This window comes from Natrix helvetica, assembly GCF_964273705.1.
Source record: "Natrix helvetica genome assembly, chromosome: 1".
NCBI classification, from domain to species: Eukaryota; Metazoa; Chordata; class Lepidosauria; order Squamata; family Natricidae; genus Natrix; species Natrix helvetica.
Window position 1 is genome coordinate 202,122,432 of NC_138548.1, and position 25,703 is coordinate 202,148,134.

The 25,703-nt window shown below is 40.7% G+C and overlaps 1 protein-coding gene across 2 annotated transcripts in view; it reads right to left on the reverse strand.

The window, feature by feature from the left end:
• The window catches only part of OTUD5 (OTU deubiquitinase 5), a 63,932-nt gene that overhangs the window by 4,746 nt on the left and 33,483 nt on the right, over positions 1 to 25,703 (reverse strand). For both annotated transcript variants that reach the window (XM_081935282.1, XM_081935281.1), the window contains exons 3-5: positions 2,532 to 2,596; positions 1,616 to 1,772; positions 1,322 to 1,470 (exon numbers count right to left, since the gene is read on the reverse strand). In XM_081935282.1, coding sequence (XP_081791408.1) covers positions 1,322 to 1,470; positions 1,616 to 1,772; positions 2,532 to 2,596 — 371 coding nt within the window. The remainder of the gene's footprint in view (positions 1 to 1,321; positions 1,471 to 1,615; positions 1,773 to 2,531; positions 2,597 to 25,703) is intronic.

Below are 25,703 nucleotides of genomic sequence, written 5' to 3' on the forward strand. Positions count from 1 at the left end.
CTACAAGGAGCAAAAGGAGATTTAGCAAGACCAGCGCAGTCCCAACAACCCGAAGCCTCCCCCCCCACCCCTTTAAACAGAGAATCTGCAACATGTGAATATCCCTCCAAATATCAGCAGTGGCGCAGAATGGGAAGCATTTGCCCAGTGGTCCCCTAGGGAGAACAGACAGGTGCTCAGTTTCTCCCTGATACAGGGAAGAGGTGGATTAAATCACCATAAACAATATAGAAACAGCCTTGGAGAATGGTTGCTTTGCTAGATCTGGGAAGGAGACCGATGGTGGTCTCCTAGCAGCTGAGGGGTCAGGCTGGAACCGTTTCTAAACCACGGCAGCTTGAAGATATATGGACTTCAAATTCCCAGAATTCCCCAGCTGGCATGGGAGGATGTGCTACAGCTGCTTGGCCAGGTGGCTACATGAGAAGTGTATAGAGCAATCAGGATGACTGTGGTAGTAAGCCATGATTTGAACAGATTTTCTTGTCCCTACAGGATGTGGGACCTCTGACCTATGCACTACAACAATGTGTTTCTCAACCTTGATGACTTTAAGATGTGTGGACTGGCTGGTGTCATGTATGAACATGCTGGCTGCGGAATTCTGCGAGCTGTAGTCCACACATCTTAGTCATCAAGCCTGTAAAACACTGCACTACAGCTTAAAAAGAGCTATCTGTTTTAAAATGTATTTTTGAAGACAGAAAAAGTAGGGTCAAATTAATTTTTATCAAACGGGACCAAGCTCTATTGGAGCAACTGTTTTATTCTTTGGGAAAGAGGTGCATATGTTAAAGCTCCTCCAAATCTTGGCTGCAGTCCTCCCCCCAAGCATCCTTCATTCCAAATGTTGCCGTCAATATATATTTTTGAATGAGACAGAAAGGGAAAATAGTAACATGATTACAAGGAAAACAATTGTAAGATAGCCACAGTTAAGTACTTGAATTAAGTTAAAATTCCATCAAAATTAGAGGGTCCAGCTATTACTTAATCTTAGACATGCCCATTTTTTGGAATGCAGCTCCAAAAGTCGAATGTAGACCTTAGACCCCACCCCCCCTCCAAATGTTGTGTGTCCATATTGGAAAGTTGTGCTCACAAAACACATTATGAAAGTTTCTCATTAGCCTCCTGACTTATAAAATTCTCTTTGCCCCAATCTTCCAAAGCCGGGCTGTTCCTGACTATTCTCCTGGATAATAGTGAAGCTAATAGTCCAGGTCATGAAGAATGAGAATGGAGCAGGACATTGGCCACCAACCATTTGCCCATCCTAAAAAGCCCCCCCCTCCCCCGATGTCGACCAGGAAAAACTCACCCCTGGCTTGAAGGAGGGCAGCCCTAGTCCCACCCCAATGGTAGCCTTGTTGGGGTTCACCACGGAGTTGTAATGTATGTTGCGGTGATAGCTCACTCGGATGGGTTCATCCTCATTCTGATGGATGCCATGGAAAGTATTGATGGGCTCTGGAAGGGGAAAAAAATGGCAGGACAGGATGGGTGACCTTGGCTCTTCTGTAGGACAGGCAGGGAAGCAACAACTCCACTTGCCCGGATGGATGTTGAGAAGAATCAGGGATGCAACTGAAACAGGGGAAACAGGTGCCCATACCTGTGCCGTACTGGTAAACCTCCACAGGTCGGTTGTACATCTCTGCCATAGCCTGCATCTCAATATGGTTGCCATGGCAGTTGTTTTTCCGTTTGCGGTTAATGTAAGTGGTGAAATCTTCTGTCACGTAATTGGAGAAGTAGTCAGCATTCTTCATCTGAAACAAGGTAGGGCCTCCAGATGAGAGGGAAGCAGACAGACTCCCAGGTGGGCAAAAGAAGCAAGGGCAGGGCAAGGGGTTTCCAAAGAAGGGCTCTCAATATAAATCCTTGACGCGTTATCCAGTCAGTGAAAAAAGGGGCTCCCCGATCAAGGGGTATCACTGGAGCTCACGCAGTGGGAGCCATGTTTAAACAAGGCCACCTGTACAACTGAGTTAATCCAGAGACATGGGAATTGTTGTGGGGGAGGGAGGAGGAGGAGGAAGCAGCTTCTCCTCCAGCATACTCAAAAGTAATTGTGCAGAATGGTTTCCCTTTCGATTGTGCAAGGCCAGCGCTGCCCCTATCGCTTGCAAACCATTCACAGATGTCTGCTTGAACCTCAACCTTTAGAAGCAGCTGGTTAATACAGAATTTAGACTTGACACCTTCTGATCCGTGCTAGCAAATTTGGGGGGGTGGGATTGGGGGTGGGGAATGCTTTGGGTTTGTTCTTAACAGTGAAATGCGGCTGAGTTGGGAGGCCTTTTTTTCACTGGCTGGATAACTGATGACTGCAGTAGCAGATAGAGAGCTTCAGGTTTCAGGAAAATTCCTGCGCAGGAAAGAGGCCCCGTTTCCAGAGACAGCTGCCCAGGAGCCTAACCTGATCTGCCCTGGTTCTTGCCAGGATGCCTGACAGCTGCAGTCCTGAATGTCAGACACAGAGATGGCGGTGGAAATCTGCCCTCCACAGCACTCCCACTCTCACTCACCAAGTAGTCCATGCAGTGCTTCCTGACCACTTCGTGCATGTCTTGGTCACCGTATACCTGGTCAGCTATGAAAAGAAAACAGGAGAGCAAGATCAGGGCAAGATCACACTTGGCTTCCCGAGAAAGGCCTAGAAAAACTGGGTGCAGAAGTCTAGGCCTCAATCCCTTTTTTTCCTTGTGTCTAATGGGGAAGGAAGGCTATGCGACCCCTGGAAAGAAGAGTAGAGCCACCTCATCGTCAGCAATGCCTGAAGACCGATTTCCCAGATTTTCATCTTTACTGTTACTAACCTTTTAAGCTTTACTATTTAATAATTAGTACCAAGGTTTGCTCCTCTCCCGGCCTACTCCTTGCTTCCCCCCCCTTTTTTTGGGGGGTGTTGTATCTTCCAGGCCACCCAGTTTTCTGACTGTATGTAAGCTACTCAAAGATCCAGAAGAACGATCAACAAGAGTAAAAAACTGAGGCCTTTCGGAATCTGCAGCCAAGAAGGCCTCAGCCTCAAATAAATTTCTTGTTATTTTTAACTGGGATGAAAATTCAGATCCAGATTTTTTTCTGAGCAAAGAAACAAGATTTTATTTTTGATTTCTTTTTAAAAAAAAATACAAGTTGCGTAGCAGTACAGCAAATCAAGGGAGGAAGAAATAACAGATACTGTAGGAGACATTGGCTTCTCTCCTTCTCCTAAGTTGAAATGCGAAGTCAGAAATCATTACTTGGTTTCTACAATTCAATACTTTCTTGAAGGCAAGTACTACCAATCCCATGTCTCATTTTGAGGGATTGGTTGATCAAATTCTACAACTTCCATCAAGGTTCAAATCCTCTCATGGCAGATAAACATGGAATTAGGGGTTTGCCTTTATAGTATGCAATTTTATTCCACTAGTCCCATCTGCAACACAACATTTGATTCAGGGACGTCCATTAAACTGAAAAAGATGTGTTTCCTCGTTCTTGTAGTGCTAAAATGGTTTTCCCCTTTTTGCCAAAACTTTACCCTTCTACGTGTGGTTCAAAAATAAGTCAAACTAAATCTTTCACTGAGTAATCTAGCAATCAAAACCTGAAAGCTCTGGTTCCATTCTTCATCAACTAAAACCACAAGGAGGGAACAAATGAATCCGTAATGAAACTGATAAAGAGGTGCTGAAAAGGCAATGAAAAGCAAGACAAAGCAGCTTTCCCATCTTAAAAAGGAAGTCTCTGCAGGCTAGAGAGGGATAATTCCAGAGACAAGTGAGGAAAAAGCTTACTGATGCAAAGTTCAGGAGGATCACGCAAAATGAGAGGCAGGCAAAGGAATATTTCTGGAAAATAAATTAGACAGCACCATAGCGTATCAAAGAAGCATTTACAGAGAAGTGCCAACACTTTCCCCTATTTTGATTTGTTTAAACAGTTTTCTAAACACTTCCGTATCCTGGTGCAACTGATATAACAGAATCTAATTACATTATTGAATTAGCTTAATTCAATCAGTAGCACTAGATTTGGGAAAGTTGATATTCAAACTGTTCTGGAAAAAAAAGATTCCATGTTCTGTTCTTATTAAAGCACAAATGCACGGTTCAAGTCTTTTTTGTGAATCGGAGACAGTCAAATCCAAAGGAAATGGGAAATGGGATCACAAAGAAAGAGGAATCCTTGAGAATCCAGTTAAACACAGCAAAAATTGGTGGGAGGGATTTCTTTGTTGAGCTATATGTACTTCTGGATCATGCCCTACAATTGTTGGTGCAAATGATGGCAATATGGTGTTATTCTTCAGTCAGTTGGGCTGAAAATGTGAGAAGAGAGACCACGGCGGCCTTAAAATAAAAAATAATTTTATTTTTATAGTTTGGAAAAAGAAAACAAAGTTGGGCTTGAAAACTTCAATGTCTTGAAGCTCATTTCAGAGGGACAGTCTTGGTGCAGAAGCCTTGAGCAAATTGTAAAATGGGGTGTCATGCACTCTTTGCTGGCCGCCCACTCATTCTCTAAAATGTCACTGAATGTACCTCATTCTACAACCTTTTTTGCAGTGGTTGTTAAGTGAATCACTGCAGCAAGCAAATGTGATGGTGGCGAAGTGCAATGGTGTGGTTTTGTGTGTTTTTTTTGGGGGGGGGGCTAGAAATTGCAGTCACGTGACACTGCAAACAGCCGTAAGTGTGGGGTTGATTGCTGAGCACCAAAAACGCGATCATCTGATTGTGTGTGTACACACATCAGAACTTCAAATCTGGGTTGTAAGTAGCCGTGTGTGTGTGTGTGTGTGTGTGTGTGTGTTGTAACTGAACAGTTGCTAAGCGATGGTTGTAAGTTGAAGACTACCAATAATAAGGCAATATCCTCAACCACACAGGCACTACTTTGCTGCAGCCTTTTTCCAGACATGTTTAATTACAACTCCGATCAATGATTGTGGGATGATGAGCGCAAGAGTCTAACAGTGGTGGAAAGCAAAGCCTAGGCAACAATGCAGTGCGTTAGGCCTTGTAAGTTGCTGTAGCAATGGTGAGGGAGAATTTGATCTTTTGCATCTTTCCATTTGGTGGAGCTGGCATGGCAGGGGGAAAACAGGGGGAGCGGAGGAAGCAAATCTTCAAAAGCAGGAAAAACGGCACGACCAACCCACTAGGACAGGGGTGTCCAAACTTGGCAACTTTAAGACTTGTGGACTTCAACTCCCAGAATTCCCCAGCCAGCAGAATTCTGGGAGTTGAAGTCCACAAGTCTTAAAGTTGCCAAGTTTGGACACCCCTGCACTAGGATAAGACCCATGGACTCCTTCCTCAATGGCATCTTCCCGCCTATACCTAAATCCTTGTAAGCCACAATCCCTCTCATTTTCTGCACCATGCCTTCTGCCCTCCTTGTTTGCTTTCTCTTCCTGCCTTCACAACCGCCTAGCAGATTTGCCATTGCTTCAGGCATAGACAGGACTCTTTGTGCAACTCCTCTGAAGCTGTCAGGAACCACAACATCCTCATGGGGGTATATCTGGAGCAAACAGCAACAAACACCCCCACCCACCCTCATTGGAAAGGCACATTAAGTAGATGTAAAGCAGTAGGTTCTTCTTGTTCTTGGGCGGGCCAGGCCAAGATCTTTTGAAGAGGTTAAATAAAAGTTAGACCGTCTTCCACGTGCTCAATTGCAAACTAAATTTAAGTCATTCAGAGATCCAATCCTTACTGAAATGCATAACTCCGAGCTGTTTTGGGAGGAGCACGGGACAACCGCTCCCTGCGTTCTGCCCTGGTTGCTTAACGTGATTTCATCTGAGAAGTCGAAGGATGGCACTAGCCAGCTTTCCAGCACCAAATATTCTCCCTTTGTATTTTTTTAAAAAATTATGTTATTGACTGGTTTACCCTGTGAACTGCAGAGAGTCACTTGGGAGTTGGGCAGCATCAAAATTAAAGTAACCAAATGCATACACAGGCCTCTACTGGTAGTCCTTATTTAGCGACCACAATCGGGACCAGCAACTTGGTTGTTAAACAAATAGGCCACAAAGTGACCATGCTCTCATTTCAGTTTTCCTTTGATTTACAGGCTTGTGAAGTCCGTAAAGTTACTTTTTCATCTTTGTCATAACTGTGAGTGGTTGCTAAACAAGGCAGTTGCTAAATGAGGACTCCTTGTACAATGCTCCAGGGGGAGGGGGGAAGGGGGAAGGAACCCTGGCCTGCCACGAGACTGCATGGATTCATAATTTAGTAGGGCAGGAAAGGTGAAATAGCCAGGAGAGTGGCACATTGTGTGACAACAATATGGTGTTACTGAAGGAACCGGATCCTCAAAAGCCACTCTTATGCCAGTGATGTTCTGGAATGTTCTCTACAGTGGAAGAGAGAGGAGACAGGAGCTATTAGATGTGTTCTCTCTCAAGGATGCCAATGGGAGACACCTGGTCTCATAAGTGCTGTCTCCACCCAAGCTCATTCTGTTATACCAGTGTTTCTCAACCTTGGCAACGTGAAGATGTCAGGACTTCAACTCCCAGAATTCCCCAGCCAGCATTCGCTGGCTGGGGAATTCTGGGAGTTGAAGTCCAGACATCTTCACGTTGCCAAGGTTGAGAAACACTGTGTTATACCATCCCCTCATCAGGTAGCAGTGACAAAGCAACAGTCAAAATGATTATTGTTCAAAAAAAATTTTTGGCGGGCTGCTGCCCACTGCATCATGGGAGCAAGTGACTCATCTCTTCTCCCCCCCCCCGCTCTCCCCCCATGTAAACAAGGATGTGGTTTCTGATGTGGAGAAGTAAAGCCAGCAGTTCCAGCAAATCACATGGGGCATGGGCTTTTCTCCGAAACTGGGGTTGCGGTTATGCTAAGCTTCGGTTTTATTGGTGAATGTGCACACTAGACCCAGATGCACCAACTACACGTTAGAAACAGAAGTAACAGGTATCACTGGGACTTTGGATCTCTGCACTATCTTCCAGGCCTAGCTTGGGTTTTTTTTTTTTTTTTGAAGAGTCCTCTGTGATGCTATTCCCTCAGCCAGACGCTTAAAACACAGAGGAGGAAAGGCTGTAGAAAATAAAGAGGAATATTAAGGATCTCGTGGTTACATTAAAAAAAATGTGACAGCAAAAGTGCTGAAGAACAAAAACGTCTTACTTTATATGTTCTTTTTTCAGTTCTTTTACTTTCCAAGAATGCTTCTTACCACAAGAACTGATCTGTTTCTAGGGAAAACTGTTGGAATAGACAATTGCGTAAATGAAACACTTCATCAAGCATTCACCAGTATAAGCTATGTTACCGGCAGATTCAAAGAATACCATTCTAACCCGAAACATTTTTTTTTAATCAGAGAAGGCAGCCTGTCCCTAAATCCTGAGGTCCTGGATTTCAACTCCCACCATTCCAACCAGCTATAATATCCCAGTAAAACAAATGTGTATCGAGGGCACAAAGGTGAAGATGTCCAAGCTGTACAATAAGGTTGACCACAACCCCATAGTAACATAGCCTCTCTTATCTGCACTTTCAAAACGGTTGGAATTCAGAGAATTTCAGGAGTAGCACTGTCAATTCAGTGTGTGTGCGGGCGCAAAGCCGATCAAGATGCTCCTCAATCCTGATTAGTTGATGTTGCCACACATTTGCATTATTTTTGAAAGACCTGGGAAGAAGCAGTTAAGAGCTAACGTGACCCGCTCACACTTTTTTCATCATCAAGCCAAGTGCTAAGAAGCTGATCTGTCTTGCTTAATAATTAGTCGAGAACATTGAGCAGCGCAACCGGTACTGATGAAATTGTCCTTTAAGGCTAACTGATCAGTAGCCAAGTCACCAGGCTGTTGGCGTCTCGAGCAAACTGACGTCAAAGCTAGTCACACATCAGTGTTAAGTCGTGCAAATTCAAGCCATCCTGTTACATTGATCTGATGAAGGCTGAACTTTTGCATCACAGGATTCTGAATAGTGTCTTGCGATGTTCAGAGAGGTGCGCTATTGTTTTGCCATCAAACAGCGTCCTCTGTGCGTGAGCACAAATGGTCCAGGGGAAACCCCGAAAATTTATAATCAGAAATACTTCTTTTGAAAAGTCAAGAGGGAAAATCCCCAAAGCATTCCAATGAAGGCCAGAGGTAGAATGAAGAATGCAGACTTGGAGGTCAGACAACAAAGGGGAAGAAGTGGAATAAGTTTTCCTGACCAGAAACACTGGGTACTCCATTTCTGGGTGTCCTTTTCACTTGAAGCACTGTGTTATCAGAATGTATTTTTTTCTGGGTAGAAGTGAATTAAAATAAAATGGGAAGTAGAGGCAAGTGACTAATGTCCAGAAGATCAGCTACACTGCAGTTCAAAGAAACTCAATGCTCTTTGGGCTTTAAAAATTCTCAGCCTACACCAAAAAATTCCCCAAACATCTAAAAACAAATTAAGCAAGGTATTAGATTTAGAAGGGAGACTATCTGCACTAGATAAAGCACAGGAAAGGCTGTTTTGCGGTGAGTTAGCTAGTAGTACAGTAAATCATTGCTTTCTTGAAAAGCTATTTCCCTCCCTGGATTGATTGATTGATTTATATACACAAACAAACTAAACTATTTCAAGGATCAAGTTGAACCATTCAGTGGACCTATTTTACTTCCTTTATTTATCCAAGTGATAAAAGAAACCCCCAAACCTGAGGTTAGGGAGTCAAGTTCTATCTCATTCAAGGAACCAAGTTATCTTTATTGATCAAATCCCTTGTTATGCTCCTTCCCCATTCAATAAGGGCTGAGGCCACAGCTTGCCAGTAAAACATATGTGGCTTTGCTTGCAATAAAATAAAATAAAATAAAAATAGTCCACCAATTATTAATTGGTTGATTGAATTGAATTAAATCAGAATTGACTCTCAGCAGTTTACAATGAACAAAACATATAATAAAAGCAAACAATGGAACAATATGATAATAAACTATAAAAATGCAGCGCCCCAAACACTTTGCGGAAGAATTCCGTCTTCAAAATTATCCTGAGAGATTCCAGGCTAGGTCCGGCATCCTTCTAATCCACTACTTTTTGCATTTCTGTTCAAAAGTTACAGAAACAGACCTGGCAATAACTTCAGAATTTGGCGCTACAGTATGTAAAAGGCGATTGCACAAATTTATTATTGGAAGGTAACGCTTGTGAAAAGTATCATCAGGCAGATTGGGAGGGTTGTTTTCCATGGACTGGATACCCTACAGCATAGACGATAACTGTACAAAATACTTTACTGTAGCACACAACTTTCCCAATGATAGGCTGCTGTTTAGCTCCACCCTCCTAGGTTTTGCAAGTTGATGTAACCACACAAATAAGACCATGTAACAAATAAAAGTCTTAAAGCTCATAAAACATTCAACCTTTGTCTTCCCCCAAGTTATTGCCCTTTGGGATTAGGTGCTGCCTCAGGGTGATTACGCCTCTTCTGGCTGCTACCAAGCTCCAGGCCAAGCTCCAGGCAGGAAACACATCCCAATGGGCTACTTATTGCAGCTGATCTTGGCAATTGACTGATATGTTTTCTTACCTGTCTATTAATCATTGTATATTCCCAGACTATGCTTCCCACTTCCCTGTCTGCTTGTCGTCTTCTAATCCCCTTTTTCTACACACCCACACTTTTGCAGGTTAGGGGGAGAGATGGGGTGAAAGTTGTGTATGAGCATTGGCATGTTCCTAAAAACGCCAAAGTGTGGCTCAATTAGCTTGACACCTGAATACTTGTGACTAAACTGGAGTGGGGGAAGGAAGGAAGGAAGGAAGGAAGGAAGGAAGGAAGGAAGGAAGGAAGGAAGGAAGGAAGGAAGGAAGGAAGGAAGAGCCTATCTCTTTTCAAGGTTCTGGAGCCTGTAAACCTTTACTGCTCTTTGGGGGAAAGCATGGGCTTAGCCTGAGGGAAGTGGGGAATGGGAAGCATTTTTGCCTCGTTGTAGCTGCTTTCCCCAAATGGAGACAGCCACCTCAGCATCATTCCTTCACACAAATAATACAGGCCTTGCTTAAACCGGGCACTGTAACCTCCTGATCCTTCGGCATTTCATTTCAGTTGGGTTCCTTTGTTTCAATCCATCACATCCATATGCTCAGCTATCCTTTCTTTTTCTCTTTGTTCCAGTCTTCTGTAGTCTAGCAACCTGCACACACTGAAGGAAGGGCACCACTGACAGAAGATGCCTCAGGAGTGAAACTTTCTTGGATATCCTTGCCTAGTCTGGCACCTTCCAAATATATCCTAGCTCCATCTCTAGAATTGCCAGCTAGCACAGCGATTGGAGAAGGCCGATCCTGTAGGTTGATCCAGAGTATAATATTGTATGCCCTTCTAGCACCATTGTTGGCAAAGAAGGCACCCAATGGGAAGGGCACTTTTAACTTCTTAGCTCTTGACTGAAAACCTAACAGCAGGGAATTTGAAGGTCCTATTTGAAGGGTTCAAGAGAAAACAAATATCGGTACATCTTTTTCTTGATCTCTGTGTAACAGTCTTCAAGGCCAAACACAGGTTTTAATACCACTCTCTAGTATCAGGCCCAACCCACATTTCGAGAGCATCTACTCAGGAGGAAGGCTTGAGTATGCTTTTTGTACTACAGCCAATTACAGTGACACACATGATGAAATGGGCTGCAGTCTAACATTTTCTTGAACTACATGGGAAAAGACTGGTTCATGCCGCAACAAATTAATTAATCTTTATAGGGCCACCCGGTTGTTCTTTATGTTGCAACATGCCTCCCCCTTGAAATGGTTAAAACAATTGCAGCTCCATGACATGACATTAATTTCTGGCATCCAGGAAGATGACACTTTTTCACTTTCCTGTTTTTTTGACAAACACACACAAAGAGATCCTATCATCCTTTCCACTTACCCTAACCCGCCCACAATTGTGTGCATGTGCCTGTGTGTGTGTGTGTGTGTGTGTGTGTGTGTTTCCCATGTCATATTTTCCTGCCTACACATTATTAAACATGGTCACGTTTCGCTTCTCCTGCAGCCGTGGATAAAGAGCCACTTCAGAGAGAGTAAATGAAACTGAATGAAGCTGGGGAAACTAACAAGTGTTTTATCCAATCTCTGAAAAGAAAAGAAAAAAGACAATTTGGAGGCCTGGATCTGTGATCATGTCTCCGTAAAGGTGATTTTCACATTTCTTTTTCAGGATTTGTGGGATTTCCAGCCATTGTGGCCATATTTAGAAGAGATCAAGTCGGAAAAGTTGACTTCAACATTACTGGGCAGGCTGGTTTTATTCCAGTTTTAAATCCCTCCTTCTACTTACATGGCAAGTAAAAGCTTCAGATAACAGGTTCAACAAATGTCTTCAATAAAATAGTAATGTACACTCATTCTAAGTTGGAGATTCCCTGTAATACCCTTATTTCATCAGTGAGATTTCCCCACCAATTTTCTGCCTGTTTTTTGTTTTTAGAAGAACCCCACTGTTTTACATAAACATTTTGGGTGGGAAAAAAAAGAGAACAAAGCAGAGCATTTATTGTCAATAAGGAGCTACAGGAGCTGCCATGCTAATTTTTTAAAAAAAATAGTACGTAGGAGTAACAAAAGAGGAACCTAACTTTACACTAAAGAACCTAAGGTGGGAAACCTGAGTATATTTTGACAGAAACTGAAACTATTGGTTGCAGTCAACTGAAAATGGGATTCCCACAGTTCCTCCCACGCTGGTGGCCTCTGCTGTGTGCTGGGAAGGGACGGGACAGGACAGACAATCCAAGTGGGCTGCAGGCAGCCTCATCACGGTTTCCTCATAATGACGGCAACAAAACGTCAGTAAGCAAAGGACACCTGATTTAATCTGTGCCTCAAGGTTTTGAGCTCTGTTCTTGTTTAGTTTTTCTTTGTCCTATCTCCTTTTCCGTTCTTTGCCAAGGACACTGGCCGATAATTATTGCTACTTGGAAGATTTTAACTAGTAGCACTACTGGAAATTCCTATATAGTAGTCCTCGGCTTACAAACGTTCTTTTAGTGATCGTTTGAAGTTACAACGGCGCTGAAAAAAATAACTTGTGACCATTTTTCACACTTATTGTCAAGGCTGACTCGAACTTTCACCTATATTCTGCTTTGCTTGCAGCTTGACCAAGAATGGGTGGCTGGGTGGATTGGAATGCAAATTGGGGGGAGGGAGGGGGAGTGGCCTCCCAGGATCTTTGGTTCCTGTGTGCCAGCTCCCCCGCCACTCAAGGACATTTAGAGTAGATGCCACAGCGTGATCCGTTGGTTCTCAAAACAAAAAGGAACAGAAGAGATTGGTGGACGTAGTGGACTGTGGGTGACCCGTGGGGAAAGGGGAAATGAATTATGCTTGCGTTCACATGGGAAGCTCAGAGCTGGTTTCACTTCTTCTGTGTCAATGTGGAATTTATTCAATAAAGTTTATACTCTTGGTAAAATAATGGCCCAGGAGTTTCTTTTTCTGCATTTGCCAATTGGACAGTTGATGCTTATGTAAAGCCATGGTAACAGGATCAAAATTCAGAGGGCTTATATTTATTTCAGTTGCACTGTTCCGGGGTCATGTGGTCACTATTTGGAACTTCCCAGCCAGCTTCATGCAAAGTCAAAGGGGGAAGCCAGATTTGCTTAATGACCACATCATTCACTTAATTGCAGTGATTTGCTTGAAACTGTGGCAAGAAAGATCGTAAAATGGGACAAAACTCACTCAACAACTGCCTTGCTTACAATGGAAACGTTGGGCTCAGTTATGGTCGTACATCGAGGACTTCCGTGCCGGAGGAGAATTTTCATCTTTTACATCCTCACGCATGAAACAGGACAAGTGGCATAATGCTTGAATGCTACAACTGCCCTGCCCTGGTGTGCAGTGCCCTACATAGATGCACTGGTTTCATAAAAGGCATTATGTTTGTTTGTTTTGTTCGTTTGTTTTATTGGATTTATATGCCACCCTTCTCCCAAAGGACTCAAAGCGGCGTACAACATTAAAAAAAACACATCCCGAAAGTTAAAAAGAAATTAAATACATATCCAAAAAAACCAAACCCAATTTATAGGACAATACATTTAAAAAATGAGATAAAAATTAACAGGGCAGGCCGGCTTGCTGAAAAAGCCAACTTTTTAGGGTGCGTCGGAAGGACAGGAGGTCAGGGGTTATGCGAAGCTCCGGGGGCAGCTCATTCTCACACTTTTTTTTTTATTTGCAAGATAATTAATTTAAAAAGTATGTAGAAACTATAAGAACCATCTATGGTGATATTGTCTGTTCTGAGAAAGATAGGGCTGTGTCATTTGCTCTATATGGATGTGTACTTGCGTTTTGGAGAGATAGTTGTGAATTATACTCAAGTTACACATTTCATCTGTTTCTGTGAATCCTGTCCGGCTGAGAATATAATTTTAGCTGCTCCATTTTAGTGGTCTTAACAAAGACTCCAAATCTGTTAAGCTGAAATGGATTCAAAAGGTGCATGCAAAACACAGAAGAAAAGCAAAAATATCAAATAATAATAATAATGAGAGTAAAAAGGTCCGCTATAGACAGAAAAGAGCCTGTTCAAATTACTGGGCAGAAGACCAGTTTTAGAGGCTAATCAGTTAGAATCTAATGTTTGCAACTATAATAATGGAGTTAAACAAAATAAGCCTGGATCAAGTAAAGCAGAACTTCCATCAGACAACAAAACAGAGTAATTGATTGTGAAAAGCCAAAGAGATATTCTTTGAGTATGGTTTAACTATTGTAAGATTTTTTGAAAATCAATCTCCTTTGGACGTTTACCTAATGGTAAGCACTAAATGGAAGACAGATGTCCTCAATATTTTGTTTTAATTGGTTCCAAAATTCCACCTTGTCTGATATACAGTCTTAGGAGTCAAACTGGAAGACTTCAGTGCTTATTCACATATCAAATAAATATCTAGTGAAAGGATAGAATCTTTTAGCCCTGAACAGAAAGCTTTCTTGGCTACATTCTGGTCCTGGATAGCTATTTTTTAAGTAGAGCCTCGACCGAATAGATCAACTGAGGAATTGTTTAATTTAACAAGATTCTTGGGGAATCTTGAGTAGACACAACCATGAGATGAGGGAATGTAAACAATGTAATGATTAAATAGGAATTATAGGAGTGGGGAAATTGTACCAGGAAGAAAAGCTTAGAAGTAAGACCCTAGCCTAGCTACTTAGGAGAAGGTTGAGAGTACAGGAGCTGTTTACATTGAAAACAAACGTTGGTGTTGCGAAAGCAACTTGAGTCAAACAAAATACACAGAAAGGGTTTTGATATGGATGCAAACTGGCTTGAAAATGAGGCATGTGGGTAACAGCAACTTGGGAAGTGATTGAGAGAGAGAAAAAATCAACTGAAATTGTGGACATTGTATCCAGCAATATTCAAGGATAGTATATTGCAGTGATGGCTAACCTTTTTGTTGTTGGGTGCCAAAAATGCACGGGCGTGTGCCGGCACCCATAATGTAAAGCATGTCCCACATGCGTGTACAATCTCACACCACGTTTTCCCCCCATGCGTGCTGCACTGTTTGTCTCCAAGCTGAGCTTGATATTTTCTCAGAAATGAACTTCTGGTAGGCCCGTTGGGCCTGGTTTTTTTGCCCTCCTCAGGCTCCAGAGGCTTTCCTGAAGCTGGGGAGGGCAAAATCAGCCTCCCCTGGAAGCCAGAAACGGATTGTTTCCGAACTTCTAGTAGGCTCATTTTGCCTGTTTTTCACCCTCCCCAAACTCTGGATGCTTTTCTGAAGCGTGGGGAGGGCGAAAACGGCCTCCCCTGGCCACTCAGAAACGGATCATTTCTGAACTGCCAGTTGGGCTCGTTTTTTGCCCTCCCCAGGCTCCAGAGGCTTTCCTGAAGTCTGGGGAGGGCGAAAACGGCCTCCCCTGGCAGGCTGAAAATCAGCTGGCTGGTCTGCGCATGTATACTGGAGCTGACAGCTCGCGTGCCAGCAGACAGGGCTCCGCGTGCCACACGTTCGCCATAATGGATATAAGGTATAACAAAAATACAGGTAGTTCTCAACTTACAACCAAAATTGAGCCCAAAATTTATGTTGTTAAGTGAGAAATTTGTTAAGTGAGACTTGCCCCATTTTACAATTTTTTCACCACATTTGTTAAGTGAATCACTGCAGTTCTTTAACTAGTAACATTGTTGTTAAGTGAATATAGTTTCCCCATTGACTTTGCTGGTCAGAAGGTTGCAAAAGGGGATTACAAGACTCTGGGACACTGCAACTGTCACAACTGTAAGTCAGTTGTCAATCATCTGAATGTAAACCACGTGACCGTGGGGATGCTGCAATGGTTGTAAGTGTGAAAAATGGTCCTAAGTCGTTTTTTTCAGTGCCATTTGTAACTTCGAACAGTCACTAAATGAACTGTTCTAAATCGAGGACTACCTGTATACAATTCCATCCTGCTAGCCATAATTCCCATTCCACAGTTAAAGTCCTCTCTTGGAAAACATAGCTGGTTGGGAAGCTTGCATTTGTAGTTAAGGGCTTGATTGCATTAGTCTCCAAATTAGATGCAATTGCATTTCAAGAAACTCAGTTTATAATTAAAGGAGATAATCTGTCACCAGGAGATAACACATGGCTCAAACTTGCTTTGAAAATCAAAGATAAGAGTAGTGCAGCAATAGGAGGTACGTCAATATTTGTTAAAGAAGACATAGGAGTGTGGTCAATATTGACGTGTCCTGGAATTGAATAGGTCTTAATTTAAAAACCCCAAATATAATTGAAATCCTGGAGAATAATATTTCTCTAGTAAAGTATCTGTACAATTCTGCAGATAATCTGCTTCTTGTCTGGAAAATTGATGGAAGAAATAATTACAATTTACCTAGAGGTGCTAATCATAATGTCAAAGGACTTTAATGCCAGAACAATCTCACTTAAAATTGGTGGACTAATGGAATTTTCCAATGTATGCCCAAGCAAAATAGGACATTTGTTTTCTGGCATCTCAGTTCCTACTAGAGTAGAGAGCAATCACTAACTGATATCTAAACAATTGTTCCTAGAATCTGATCTAGCACCCAATATCTCTGGCTGACAGACAGATATTACAAAACTTGAATTGAGTATATGCGAAAAGATTAAAATGGCAGCAAATGAGTTTGTTAAAAGTTAAAACTTTCCTGACCTCAGAAGTAGGAGAAGCATCCGGGAAGTACTGCATGTTCTACAGAATCAAACTTTGACATTGTACTACTTGCTTATCAGCCTATCTGTTCACTAATTGGACTTTTTATTAATAACATAGGTCAGATTTAATTACATAAGGATCTATATAGTTTGGTATCAAGCACAGAGATCTGAGAATGCATGCAAGGGAAGAAGGGAGAAAAGCGCATAATGCTTTAGATGACAAAGACTTTAAACTTATGCCTGATCTTAGACAAGAGTATAATAAAAGTTCTAATCCCAAAGCTTTTACTTATTGCAAACGTTGGACAGTTAAAATGAGAATATATAAATAAAAATCCAACATGCTTTTTATGATTATGGTTTTTATGCTGAGTTGTTCAGAAAGGCAACTTTTTCTTCAAGAAAATACTTTTCAGGAGTATTGTTGATTTAAAGATAATCTTCTTTTATTACATGGAAAATAAAAACTTAGTACAGTCACTAAAAATAACAAAGCTGTGGGAAAGTTTGGCCAGTTTGTTTACTCACATAAATAATACAGGGTGTATTCCCCAAGAATGGAAGTTTAGTATAGTAGCATCATTGTTTAACATAGGTAATCATAGATAACACAGGACCTCAAAAATTATAGAGAAATTTCTTTGATATTTCAGCAAAAATTATACAAAGTTCCTCCCCCAGAAATTGGTGGATTGACTGGCCAGAATAAAATTCCATTTTAGCAAAGGAGCAGGCTGGTCTTATCCCATCTACTAACAAAGCTGTGACAAGGATGCATATGAGCCCTAGGTTAAATCTACTGTTTACAGGCAGGATTTCCATATGCCAATAGTTTGGGATGGAAGATTAAATATTCTGTTAAATGCCAACCATAATCCAATAATCCAGGTGAGGTTATGTAAAGAATCAAGCAAATTTAGTATGCATTGCCTGAATAATGACTCAGCAATTAATTGCAGGATTAATAAAGTGATGCCTTTCTGCAGGAAAAGGAATCGGTATAAATGGTTTTCAAATTCCCATCAAGTGAAATAGGTTGGATCTTTTCTTTATGTAAGTATAGATTTTTTTTCATCTGTACAATCTTGCATTGCCTAGAGATGAATGAGCTAAAAGTATTCCAATTTTGAACAGGTTCTTGACAACTAAGGGAATTGAAAATGTTCAACATTGATTTTTATGTTTGATCTTAGGTGTGTCAAGAGTTTCCGGAACACATATCATCAATATAATAGAAATAATCCATTTTAGATATATAGATATAGATATGTTCTGTTTTAAGATATGTATTTAATTACTGGATCAAATTAATTCCAATAAGCAAAGAATAAGCTTCCTAAAATGTTCTAAATGAGCAGACGGTTAAAATCCTTGACAAGTTCTGGTTATGTAAATTTTCAAAACTGGCATTACACTATGGTTGTAGAGATTTTATGTATACCTAGCATTAATGCAAGAAACATTTTCAAACAAAAACATTTGATATTAGAGGACAGAGGGTCATAACCAGAGCTGTCAACGCATAGGCCTGATAGACAATTGCCTATGAGCCCCACAAGCATAGGAGGCCTATATTAATCTGTGTATGTTAACCCTTCAATGCACCTTGTAGCATATAAATACAGCAAATGTATGCCTTATTGAGTATTGTGTTTTTCAAGCCTCGTGTATTGTTCAAATGTTTATCATGTTGATTATTTGTTGCTGCACAGCATGTTTTTAATGTTTCAACACCAATTTTGTTGGAAATGCCAATAAAATAAATACATGTTTAATTTTATCGACCATTCACATTTTTATTCCTGTGGGTAGTTGTTGTAGGGCCCCCCAGTAAACTGCTTTGTCTGGGGCCCATAATGCTTTTGTGACAGCCATGAGCAGCTCACTCAATTACATACTCAATGAAACAGCTAGTAAGAATTAAATCCCGACTTCAAGAAGAAAAATATCTGCCTTTTCCAATGAAAGGGGGTTATCATGTAGCCTTTCTTGTCTCAGATTTGAGCAACTGGATATAACGATTCAACCAGGCAGATTCTGAGGTATCTCCGTGCAAGACAGACTTTGTGTATTGGAGGGCAGATGAAATAGAAGATCTGATATGTTACCCATTGGAATGCTGCTGGGTGCTAAATATAGGGATCACTATTGATTTCCATTCCTTGGTGATATGAGGAATTGGAATGTTGAAAGTAAGCTGAAATACTTCTTATAAGATATTTACAACTTGTGACACAGCAGGCTGCTTTTCATGCTATTAGAGCAGCTAGGTTAAAGGAAAAAGGAATAGTGGAATCCATCCACTAGTGCAAATTATGCAATCTCTATACCTCCCAGGATTTTGACTAGGATTATTAAAAGCTCTACTCTATATTATAAATCATTTTAAAGTATTAAATCATATAGGTTAAAGGAATTAGATCTAAATTTCAGCATTTGTAATTTATTAGTTATAGATATAAATTATATAATTGTAATATTTCATTGTACATGAAACAAAGAAGATGAATTATCCCGGGATAAGATGACTCCATATGTGAACCTAACTGCATGGACATTATTGGAATCATACTGTCTATGTACTTTGCAAGCAAAAATGAGGAACTCTACTCAATCAACAAAGGCAATACTTGGAACAGACTGTGACTCGGTACATGATCTTGCAAAATTCCAACTAATGTAAGCAAACACAACAATCAAGCTAACAATACATAATCTCTGCAATATTTCACATAAGAATGTGACAGTAAAATATATATTTAATGGATTAGATTTGATAAACAGAATGTCTGAAGAACTCTCAACTGAAGATTTTGATATTGAAGCTGAAGCGTTTTATTCCATGATGTACAAACCAGAAGAGGGTAAAATGATTGTCTACCGATATACTTTAAAAAATCCATCAAGAAAGGCTTTAAGCAGAAGGCAACCACAAAGGGAAATGTATCCAACTGGACATCAAATTCCAAAGAGCAATAAAGAGATAAGGAGCTATATTTAAATAAGCAGCACCCCTAAAGAAAAATAGTGAAAAGTAAGGAACATGTTACACAAAAGTAAGCATAAGATGGACCCACTAGAGTTAAAAATAAATAAATAAAGAGAGGAGATTAAAAAATGGGGAAACTATACACCCTACCTTCACTTCAAACGAAGGTAAAGCCAGACATTTTGGAAAGTGAATTTAAGAGAATCCCAGAAAACACTACTAAAAATAAAGATAAAGGAGTTGAGGAAATACCAGCAGAACTGTTTTAAAACCTTGGAGGATAACGGCTATAAGAGTTTGTAAGCGGATATGAAAAACATAGTAGAGCCCAAAGGGAATGGAAAAATATCAATTTATATTAGATTTCATATTAACCTTCCGGAAGACTGTGAAGATCTGGCTCTTTGCCCAGGCATTGGGCCAGAAGCAAACCCAGCAAATGTAAATGTAAAGTTAATGAGGCATTATGGGGCTGGGATTGGGATGCGTGCTGTTATTGTGTGGTGGTGTTGGTTATATTTATTGTGTTCTCATTGGACGTCATTGTGAGCCATATATGGTTTCCAAATAAATAAATATTTTTCAATACAAAAAAGAGCAATATTAAAGAATGCTCAAACTATTAAACAATGGTATTTATTTCATATGCATCAAAATATTGCTGCCCAAAGATCAAGAATAGATTAAAATGGAGGTCATCAGAGCTACAATGGAATATTAAAAAGACAGAAAGGATTCCAAAAAAGATATTTATTTTTGCTTTCTTAATCATACAAAGGCCTCTGACATCACAGACCACAAGTAATTGTGAGCAGACCTTAAATGCCAGGGTGTACCAAACCACCTACTCCTAACATTAAAGAATCAAGTTAATGAAACCACTTTCATGTAGGAAGTGAGGAAAATTTAAGAAATCTTTTGTTGAAGGGGAAATAAGAGTGCAAAGGCCACTATGATACACTGTATTTTTTTTAAAAATCCCTAAGATAATATCAACTGCTAGTGTCAAGTCAACAAAAACAGATATGGAAGCAGTAACAGGCTTTTATATTCCTGGCCTCAAAAATCAACAAAAAAGTTAACGAAACATAAAATAAAGACTGCCAAGGAGCATTCTGTCAAGGCTAAACCCTTCCCAGTTGTAACATCTGGCTATGATAGCTGGATCAAACGGATAAATGAATATCAATTCTGTTAAACTGTAGTACTGGAGCAAATAGTTTAATATCATGTGAGATCAATTAATGAAATGGAGCTGGAGAGACTCCCTAAGCTATGTCTACTGGAGCAGATAAAACTGCAATCACAAACCCTCTGGATTACTAAATTGACAAATTGCATAAAGAGCTGTGGTCTCCCCTGTGTAACAGGAGAACAAAAAAAAAGAGTTGCCCAAAGAATCATGGATATAGAAGCTCAAAATGACATAGCCACACTTAGTAAGGCTGGTAGCCTGAAATGGCTGAGCAAATATAAACGCGCCTTCCAAATGGACAACTATTTAAAATGACAATTGCCAAAACATCTCGGGGAGACATTTACCCAAGCAAGATTCGAACAGGTTGATACAATGGTTAGATTTGGGAGATTTCATTCTATCCCATACAACGAACGTACCATGTATCTGTGGAGCTGAAGAGATAGAAGATCTGACTCCTATATTATTTGATTGCTGTTTATATGAGGGGGAGAGAGATAAGTACCTTGATCCATATATTGAACGTATGGCTCAGTGGGAGGCCCATATGAAAACAACATACCTCATGTGTGGCCAGAATCCTAAAAGACATTTAATACAGCACAATTTCTGACTAAAATGGTTTGACTGAGATTGGAATAGGTGGGCCTGATTGGGGTAGATTGCAGGGATGATAAAGAAATATAATTTTGTTTCATTTTATATGTTTATGTATGAAATTATTGTACTTTATCCTATAACTATTGTATTTTATCCTACTCTCATTTTAAATTGTTTGTTTAGAATTTTATTGGTAATATGTGTTTGAACCTATAGGTTGATATGGCCCATAGGCTAAACAATAAATAAATGTATATGTGAAGTAAAAACAGGCAGCCCAGTAGAAGCACCAACAATGAAGATAAAGCTTAACTATTTTGGATATATAATCCAGAAGGAAGACCCTGACATTTGGAAAAATTGAAAACTATATAGGAAAAAAAAGGTTGGTAAAAGATACGATGGCTAGCACTGATTTTACAAGCATGCATCTATGGTACTAGTCCCCAAGAAACTGTGGTTGATAAATAATTTTGGTAAACTTGTCCATTGGGTCACAGAGTTGGTAACAACAAAAGCTGTGTCCACACGTATCAATTAAATTGTGAAGACTGAGAGTCTATCTAACCCAACTTCTGTTCTCAGCAAATATCTTTAAGAAGCCCCCTAGAGAGGACATTAGCAAGAAAGCAATATTGAAAAGCATGTTCAGATACAGGAAAGGGTGTGCGTACGGCACAAGGAGTCAATTTTGTAATGGGACTAAACTTTCTTTTCCCCATCAGGAGTCAGCAGGCATAGTGATGATGTAACACCACTAACTAAAGGAGTTTCAGATTCACCACCCACATTTTTAGGAGGGTTTAGGGATTTAGCCTTACTTAGATGTGGCAAACTTGTTGGCAGTTTACAGTTCATGCATGACTTTCTGTCCAAAATTGGAGACAATCTGTACGGCTGCAATCTGATGGCTTATTACTGAAATTAGGGGTTGTCTTCTCAGAAGTTTGGAGGGCTAAAATATCGGTTGCTTGTTCTGCATGCAGCCACCAACAGTCTCATATTCCATAAAACTGTGTTTGCTTGCTGCACATATATATATATATCTGTAGTGACCTGCATACACAACTATTTACAAAACAGCTTGAATTCTAAATTTATAACAATGTAGGTAGCCCTCCACTTACGATTACAATTCAGCCCAACATTTCTGTTAAGTGAGACATTTGTTAAGTGAATTTTGCCTCCTTTTATGACCTTTCTTGCCACAGTTGTTAAGTGAATCACTGCAGTTGTTAAGTTAGTAACACAATTGTTAAGTGAATCTGGCTTCCCCATTAATTTTGCCTGTCGAGTGTAAAACGTGATCACATGCCCTTGGGACGCAGCAACAGTCATAAGTATACACCAGTTGCCAAGCATTTCAATTTTGATCACATGATCATGGGGATGCTACAAAGGTTGTAAGTGTGAAAAACGATCGCAACTTCTTTCAGCACCATTGTAACTTTGAACAGTCATTAAATGAACTGTTGTAAATCGAGGACTACCTGTAATTCCTTTGCTTGAAGAGTTCTGAGCCAAAGTACGTCTGCTTCAAGCTTTGAACATTTCCCAATTAGAAGACTTCTGTTAAGATGGAATAACCTGCCTTGAACTCAAAACAGCCACTTTGAGCTCAGATGTTTCAATTTCAGAATATTTTGCATATCCCTAAGGTACATGCTCTCTATATCACAAAGACTCGGAACGCCAGCCACTTTCAGTGCATGTTTTAAACAAGTTGACCTAGCTACTAAACTTTGTAACAACTCGATATATCTGATATTATAACAGTTTGTATGCAGGTGGGTTCCGGCAGGCACTACTGCCGGTTTGCTCGTGTGTGCATTGCGCGCGCATGCGCAGTACAATTAAAATTGTTCTGTGCGGTTCAGGGGCGTGGCAGGCCTGGGTCACTGCCAGTTCCAGCGACCTAGGCCACCAAACCACTACTGGTTTGGCTGAACCGGTCCGAACCGGTAGGAACCCACCACTGCTTATATGTTTACATAATACTTTTACAACACCTTATCCCTCTGATGAGACAAGGTCATCACTGTATTAGGCTTTTGGAAAGCTATGAAAACCATTGTATTCAGGAAGGTTTTGAACAGCAACAGGTTGGCTATATATCTGTTACTTGGCATTCATGGGCTTTTAGATCTGAATGATTTGAATGGAACATTATCTTGCATGCTGGCTTCCATGTGCAACTCATGTATGCTTGTATGGTGCTGGCTATCACCTTTAAAGGCTTGCATGGCACAGGGCCAGGTTACTTGCAGGACCGTCTGTCTCTGAGGGTTTCTGTTCATTCCATCAGATCTGACCAGGAGTGTGTGCCCTAGGTCTCCTGTATTAAACAGCGCAAACCTGCAGGACCAAGGTGGTATGCCTCCTCTCTTGCAACACCTGCCCTATGGAAGATCCTCTGGGCTGAGATTTGGAGAACCTGTTCCTCTTGGTTTTCCAGAGGGCTCTTAAGACCTGATTCCTTCCTTCCCACCCACCCACCCAATTTATTAGGGTCTGGATGTTAGGGGAGCTCAATATATTTGTTTTTGTAAAACTATTGTTTAGTGCTTTTTCTCTTTTTGGTCATGGATTATTATTAATTTTGGTTATGGGGATTTTTTTCCACGTTGCTTACCACGTTGGGTGGCTATAGAAACTTTCTAAACCAGAGGTGTCAAACTCTATTTCATTGAGGGCCACATCAGGGTTGTGTTTGACCTCGGGGGGCCGGGATGGGCATGGTCAGCTTGACATCACTGATGTTGGAGGCACCTGTGGTGGCTCGAGTGCTCTACCAGCAAAAATAGGCTCCCAAGCTCCGTTTTCAGCCACGACGGCCTCCTACAACCCTCTGCCAGACAAAATGGAGCTAGGGAGAGCCGCATTCCTCCTGGATCTCCATTTTGGCTGGCAGAAACACCACAGGCTGCTCCTTCGTTTTTTCTGGGGCGAACCCCCAGTCCAGATCTAAGTACCTTGTGGGCAGATCCAGCCCTTTGAGTTTGACACCCCTGTTCTAAACCAAAAAATGAACAAATAAAATATTGTGTGGTTATACTGGGGGGGGGGGGGGGTGAGAGTTAACCACAAGCTGCTTTGAGTTTAGGAATGGGTAGCCCAAAGGGATTTAAAATCAATCAATCACTCAAACTTTTCATACTATCAATAAACTTTACAAAACTGATAAAACGAGTTGTCACTATTCATATTATACAAGCTGGGAGGCAGTTGCAATTTTCCAAGGCCATGGGGAATTTTTGACTAGCTCTCACATAATCTCACAAATGCAAACCTTTAATAGATTTACTATTTATTTATACCCCTGCCTACACCACAGCTGCTTCATGCTTTTTTGTTTTGTTTTTTGGTGTAAACTTAATAATGCAAATGAATTTCCTTGTGTCTCTTGGTACTGTTTTATTAAATCAGAAAGCTCACAAGACACCAAGGGGAGCATCTCAAAACTAGCTTCTGAATTCCTACACATGACTATGGCTGCTGAAGCCTGTGTGCATTGACATTCCTTCAGTACTGCATTCCGGTTTCTTCCCCCCCCCCCCCCCCAAATTGCTAAGAACAAGGCATACTCTGGAAAATAAAGCAAGTTTCTTTGAATGCCAGCTACTGCATCAGAATCTAGATTCCTGGTTAGTGTATGGGGCTGATATGAGAGCAAGCGACTTCTGCCAAACAGACAGAGAGAACAGATAAGGAGAGAGAAAGGAAAAGCAATAGAACAAGAGACTGCCTGATTAAGAATGGGCAGAAATGGATATTAAACAGTAAATTCACTCTATAAAATCCAAAGTGTGGTGCATTAATCCAGAGTCAGTCTTGTGCAAAATTGCCTTTAATTATTGCAGAACGCTTCTGCTCATCAGTTCAGGGAGGAGGTTAACAGCTGCTTCGGCTATGCGATAAATAAACAAGAGACAACAAGGGCCACCAAAGAATTCAAGGATATTCCCAGATAATCTCACTATAGCTGACCTTCTGGGCTCTGAAACTTGCATACCTAGCATATGAATTCATTACTCTACAATATAAAATAAGAGATTTTTGCCCCTCTCTGCACTCAAATCAGCTGGCAGAAAAAGAAAAAAAAAGACATTATTGCTAGAGATCTGATGCTCTGCAGAAATATGTTGAAATCAGTCTTATACACCTGCTTTGTCAAAGGAATTGAGTGAGTTGAAGGAAAAAAGAAAGTCAAGGAAAGCCTGTGTTTAGGAATACTAGAATTAAGTGTGGTTTTGGCAAGGCAACAGGCCATAAGAAATAGTGGTTAACCACGAGAGTGATAACATTTATCAACTGGTGACAGTAAGTACAATTGACTCAGAGGCTTCTGAGAATCTTGTTACAATACAGATCAAGCTACTGAGGGAGGGGTTTCCCCCCCCCCAAAAAAAGTGGTAGTTCATTACTTACTTTGAATCGAATTTAGGAAGTAGTAGGCTGAAGGGGTTAGAACTTTACTGATTAAAAACCTGCCATTCTTGAAAGCCAACCCATTGCAACAAAATACTAGCTTGTTAAAATTATTGCTCTTTTCTTGCTGCAAATAACCCTTTGCCATACATTTTTAACAGATTTCTTGGTTAAAAACAAGCTAAATTGATTGTGCAGGTTACATTATAAATTATCTTCTGCAATATCATTAGTTTTTCTTTTTTAAAAAAAATAGACAAAATAAGTAGATCAAAGTTGAGTGAATATTGTTT